This window comes from Colobus angolensis, unplaced genomic scaffold (assembly GCF_000951035.1).
Source record: "Colobus angolensis palliatus isolate OR3802 unplaced genomic scaffold, Cang.pa_1.0 Scaffold291, whole genome shotgun sequence".
NCBI classification, from domain to species: domain Eukaryota; kingdom Metazoa; phylum Chordata; class Mammalia; order Primates; family Cercopithecidae; genus Colobus; species Colobus angolensis.
The window spans coordinates 606,485-612,290 of NW_012116166.1; the positions used below are offsets into that span (position 1 = coordinate 606,485).

The window sequence follows — 5,806 nt, forward strand, 5'->3', positions numbered from 1 at the left end:
AGAAAAAGAAAAAGAAAGAAAGAAAGGGAGAGAAAGAAAGAAAGAAAGAGAAATCCATCTAGTAGCTCTGTGTTGGGGGATTAAAGAGACAAATACTGGTGGCTGGGAGCCCAGTGAGGAGGCTGTAGGGAGGAAGTACACTGGGATGCTCAGAGACTACTCAGGTCCCCACTTGGAACTTGGAGTCTTTCTCTCCTTCATTCTCTGCAAACTCAACATATTTCTTTGAAGCAGAAGTGAAAGAACCTAAGCAGCTCCAGTTCTCAGAATTGCTTGCTGGTCCCAGAATGCAAGCTGCCTGTCTCCTTGCTCCTGGCCAAAAAACACCGAGAGGAAAGCACTGGAGAGCAGGTAATTCAGCTCCTCGGAGAAACACTACACACAGATGTCAGAAGAGAAAATTAACCCAGAGTTTGTGGACTGGATTCTCCTTCAGTCATACAAGATACATGTCTAATTAATGGAAATGACTTTGGAGCAATGCCTTTGGTTTCATGAGGGGAAAATATTTGAGATGAAGGATTTGTCCAAATGTATTTTCTTGATGCCTCCTCCAAAGAACCTTGAAAAGGAAGAAAAACAAAATGCAAGTTAAATGTGAGTGCTAACTGATTTCTAGCTTGTAATGTTTTATTAACAATATCTGGAGCTTAGTCTTTCCGGGCCTCGCTTCCCCCAGCCCCTGCGCCGGGCCGCAGCAAGAGGTTCCTGAGCCCTGGCGCAGGCGGATTCTGGGGTGTGGACGCTGCTGACCAGCCGAGGTTCTCGGCACCGCCTTGAGGGCTTCAGCTGCCCCAGGGTGTGCAGATTAGAATCCCAAGAAAATCAAATGGCATCCGGGGATTTCTGCTCACCTGGAGAAGGGATGGAAATACTTCAACAGGTGTGCAGCAAACAACTTCCTCCTTGTAGCCTGAGTAAAGAAGACTTGTTACAGAATCCATACTTCAGCAAGCTTCTCCTGAATCTCTCACAGCATGTGGATGAGAGTGGCTTAAGCCTCACCCTGGCAAAGGAGCAGGCTCAGGCATGGAAGGAAGTTCAACTGCATAAGACAACATGGTTGAGGTCTGAGATTTTACACAGAGTCCTTCAAGAGTTGCTTGTGGACTACTATGTGAAGATACAAGACACAAATGTAACTTCTGAGGACAAAATGTTCCATGAGACCCTCGAACAGCGGCTACTTGTAACCAAACTGATGCGACTCTCAGGTCCTAGCCAGGAGAGGGAGATACATCCACTGCTGGAGATGGAGAAAGCGGACGTTCGGGAACTCATGCCACGCTCAGAGGATTTTGTGTGGATGAGGGCTCGGCTACAGCAAGAAGTAGAGGAGCAGCTCAAAAAGAAATGTTTCACCCTGCTCTGCTCCTATGATCCCAGTTCAGATGCTGACAGTGAAACCGTGAAGGCAGCAAAGGTGTGGAAACTCGCAGAGGTCCTGGTGGGTGAGCAGCAGCAATGCCAGGATGCCAAGAGCCAGCAGAAGGAGCAGATGTTGCTGCTGGAGAAGAAGAGTGCTACTTACTCCCAGGTGCTTCTCCGCTGCCCCACTTTGCTGCAGAGGCTTCTTCAGGAACACCGGCTAAAGACTCAATCCGAGCCAGACCGCATCAATGCCCAGTACCTGGAAGTCAAGTGCAGTGCTATGATCCTTAAGCTGAGGATGGAGGAGCTAAAGATTTTGTCTGACACTTACACTGTTGAGAACGTGGAAGTTCACCGTCTGATTAGGGACCGTTTGGAGGGAGCCATTCACCTACAGGAGCAGGACATGGAGAAGTCAAGACAGGTCCTGAACTCCTATGAGGTGCTTGGGGAGGAGTTTGACAGGCTGGTGAAAGAGTACACCGTACTCAAGCAAGCAACGGAGAACAAGCGGTGGGCTCTCCAGGAGTTCACCAAGGCCTATAGTTGAGCTCTGGCAGGGCCAGGAAACATGGCTTCTGCACAGCTGCTGCCTCCTAATCTTCCTGCTAGTAGAACCACCTTCACCTGGGGCTGCCTTCACTACAAGGGAGTGTGGAAACGCTTATGCTTACTCGAAACACTGCAGTCATTTAGGCACCCTCCTGGTTTCCCTTTATTTTTTATAATGACTGGGCCTCTTCTGGAAAATCTAGCAAGCAGATTTATATAATTTTTATGCATAGCTGTGTGTCAGTGTCAGTCCTGTATTGCATTTGATTATCTCCTGAATAAAGTTATGATATTGTATCTTAAAAAAACAATATCTGGTTCATCTGCTGTTTGGGAGAGAAACTTTTAATTCCAACTGGTACCTAACCAGTCCTAAGCAGGCTCTCTGAATACCTAACTTAGCACCCATGAAAAGTGGCTCAAGCTTGAAGTACAAAAGGCTAAATAGTAATTTGGAAGTTTGCTGTGCTTCAGAGTGAAGCCCCTTCTTGTCCTGCATAGACAAAGACGTCTGCTGGGTTTCATGAATGTTGCATGGCACGTGTAATTATGCTAGATAATCACCTCATCTAAGCCCCGCACCTGATGATGAACGGGCTGTGGCAGGCTCTGTCTCCATCCTCATGAGGAATTATTCAGCACCTACACTGTATTCCACTTCTGTTTGGGCCCATAAACATACATATTTATCAAGAGCCTTTGCAATTCTGACACCATCTACTTTAAGACACTATCCTATTTGTGGGTAATCAGCACCTCATGAATATTAGATTTCTCCCTTAATTTCGCTAGTGTGGCTTTCTTCTTGGTAGGGAAAGGTCAGGACTCAATCAGGTGAATATTGCTAAGAAAAAAAAGCAGAACAAATTCCTGCTCTGGGCAAGAGGACTCTGTGGTTCAGGGATGAAAGGGCCTCCTCCCTGCTTTTCTTCTGCTCTCTCCTGAGTTCCCAGCACTCCCCTCTCCCCTGACCCTGACCCAGCCTTCCCGTCTCATTGTCCAGAGATGGCTGCGTGGTTAAATGGCTCATCACTGAATAGAAGCAAATAAGTATCAAAGGCACAAGTACCTGTATGTCAGAAGAACTCAGGCACAGATGATGGGCGAGTTGCCAGGAGACAGCTGAGCCTTGCACTGAGATCGTGGGTGGAGACACATCTTCCTGCTCCCAACTACAGCTCAGAAGACCCAGCCTCACGTTCCAGTCCAGTCCTGGCTCCTCAAGACTCCAGACCCACGGAGAGGTGGTGCTGATGGTGAGACAGCCAGGAGGATGGTTTCTACAGTAACCCACAGAGTGCTCAGAGCTCATTCCCCAAATCAGCCACTTTCGAATCAGAAGCTAAAAAGAGGGAGATGGAATACAAAATAAAGGAACGTCAAGTTAATCACACAGCTGGACCCTGGGAGGCAGTCCATGGGCTGGACAGTATCTCAATAAGGTTTAGGATCCAGGGTCACAGCTGTGAGGCCTCGACCCCAGCCCCCCAAACTTCTATTCAGCCAGCCAGCCTTTACTTCATTTGGCTATCACTAAATGAGCACCTACAATGTGCCAGACATGGGGCTAAGCACTAAAAGTGCAAAGACAAGCTGGACAGTGTCTAAACCTTTTAAATCCATTCATTCATCTCTTCTTCAGGCTTGTACTCTCTCTACTAGGTAGCAGATATTGCTAGCTGAATTCAAGGCAAAAGGCCAAACAGATGTGGTCACTATCCTTTCACAAAGCACAGTGTTCACGGGTGGACATATGCTTATTTTGTGTTTATTTGTTTGACAATCGATTATAAATTGAATAAGTACTAGAGAAGCAAGACACTGAGTTTTGTAGCAAGAAAAACAGGAAACACCAAATCTAGCCTGGGGCCTTTGGGGAGGTTGCTCTGAGGAGGTGAGCTGAGGTGAGGAGTGAGGGACCAGGTCGAGGGGCTGAAAGAACATTCCAGGCAGCAGGGGCAACCAGGGGAGAAGACCCTGACTTAGGAAGCACTCAATGCATTCAAAGTGGCACTGCCATTCCAGCACTTCGGGAGGCCAAGGCGGGTGGATCACCTGAAGTCAGGAGTTTGAGACCAGCCTGGCCAACATGGTGAAACCCCATCCCTACTAAAAACACAAAAATGTGCTGGGCGTAGTGGTGCGCGCCTGTAATCCCAGCTACTCGGGAGGCTGAGACACAAGAAACGCTTGAACCTGGGAGGCAGAGGTTGCAGTGAGCCGAGATCACGCCACTGCACTCCAGCCTGAGCAAAAAGAGCAAAACTCTATCTCCAAAAACAAAACAAAGCATACAAAGTGGCACTGCCAGAAGGCCAGGGAACTAGGTAGAGTGACAAGGGAGAGAGAGGTGAAAGATGGGGTGGGAAGGCATAGGGAATGAACAGGGACTTTCCTTGGGGTCCGAAGACCCCACCAAGGGATCCATAAATAGAATCTGGTGAGTCTGTGAACATGGATAAAAAGTTATTATTATTATTATTATTATTTTGAGAAAGAGTCTCGCTCTGTCACCCAGGCTGGAGTGCAGTGGTGTGATCTCGGCTCACTGCAAGCTCTGCCTCCTGGGTTCACGCCATCCTTCTGCCTCAGCCTCCCGAGTAGCTGGGACTACAGGTGCACGCTGCCACGTCTGGCTAATTTTTTGTATTTTTAGTAGAGACGGGGTTTCATTGTGTTAGCCAGATGGTCTGGATCTCCTGACCTTGTGATCCGTCCACCTTGGCCTCCCAAAGTGCTGGGATTACAGGCGTAAGCCACCTCGCCCGGCCAAAAGTTATTTTGTGTTCACTAACCTCGACCTGAAATTGAGCTTGTCCCTAATAGTATTAGTAGTATCTGGGACCTTGTCATCGATATAAGCCATAGAGGCCTCCATTTCACAGCACAGTTTTTGCAGATATCATGCTATATCATTTATACTGATCACTACATTGAAATTATGATGCTTATCAGACCTGCTGCTATAATGTATTACTAGAAAAGCAAATCTATGCTAAGTATATTTCAATATAATTGATTTTGTTAATTCTGTGTATTTTACTACATGCATTTAAAAAATTGTTCAGAAACGGGGTCCACTGGCTTTGCCCAAAGGCATCTATGGTACAACAGAATTAAGGATCCCTCGCTAAAGCTCCCTGGAGGAGCTTGCAGTTTGGAGGGGAAGGCAATTTGGGGCCAGAATGAGCTGAACTATGAATGCGGCAGTGCCAGGGGCTCTGGGAAGACAGAGGAGGCAATCCTTGAGCCACCTGGGATGGGCATTAGTCATGTCCAAAAGGGTGGTTAGAGGCATCTTCTCAGAGCACATCCCACGCCTGGCACCAGCCAAAGGCACGTGCAGCACAGGGAAGGCCACCAAGCCAGGCCCTGCCCAGCTGCTGTGTCCTGGTCTGCTTCACCCCAGGAGGGGTAAGAGCAGTCTTCCCCAACCCTCTGCGCCCCATCACCATGGAGACGAGGGCGGAGTCCAGCCAGAGGGAAGACAGTACTCTGTACTGTTTTTTACTTACTCATATTCTCCCTCCTTTTCTTGTTCATTTACTCTCTCTCTCCTCTCTCATTCTGGCTTTCTCTTCTCTTTGATTTTTTTCTCTACCTCTTTTCCCCCTCTCTCTTCCCCTCGTCAACTTCCTCTCATCTCAGTTCACTTCTGTGTTTTTTCTCTGCATTTATTCCACAATCCTTCACTTCTAACGTGCCACAGAGCCCCGGAGCATTAGGAACTGGGTGGGAGCCCGCAAATCTGATAGTAAAGACTTCTCTCTGCCCTGTTTTTAAGGTGGGAAAACAGGCTCAGAGAGTGGAGAACCACACCCCGTCTCTAGATGTGCCTAGTATACCCTAGTCCTAGCCCTGTGCTTTGGCCACTGTGCCTGGA

The 5,806-nt window shown here is 48.0% G+C and overlaps 1 protein-coding gene across 2 annotated transcripts; it reads left to right on the forward strand.

Annotated features, from left to right (window-relative positions):
- Positions 1-653: 653 nt before the first annotated feature.
- LOC105516823 (HAUS augmin-like complex subunit 4) lies at positions 654-2,217 on the forward strand. Of its 2 annotated transcripts, none has more exons than XM_011949159.1 (2): positions 654-1,157; positions 1,293-2,217. In XM_011949159.1, exons 1-2 carry the CDS (start codon positions 830-832, stop codon positions 1,919-1,921), a joined length of 957 nt encoding a protein of 318 aa, XP_011804549.1. In that variant the 5' UTR covers positions 654-829; the 3' UTR covers positions 1,922-2,217. The 2 variants fall into 2 exon arrangements, with proteins under 2 accessions (XP_011804549.1, XP_011804548.1); XM_011949158.1 differs by having other exon boundaries at positions 678-704; positions 762-2,217.
- Positions 2,218-5,806: the final 3,589 nt, after the last annotated feature.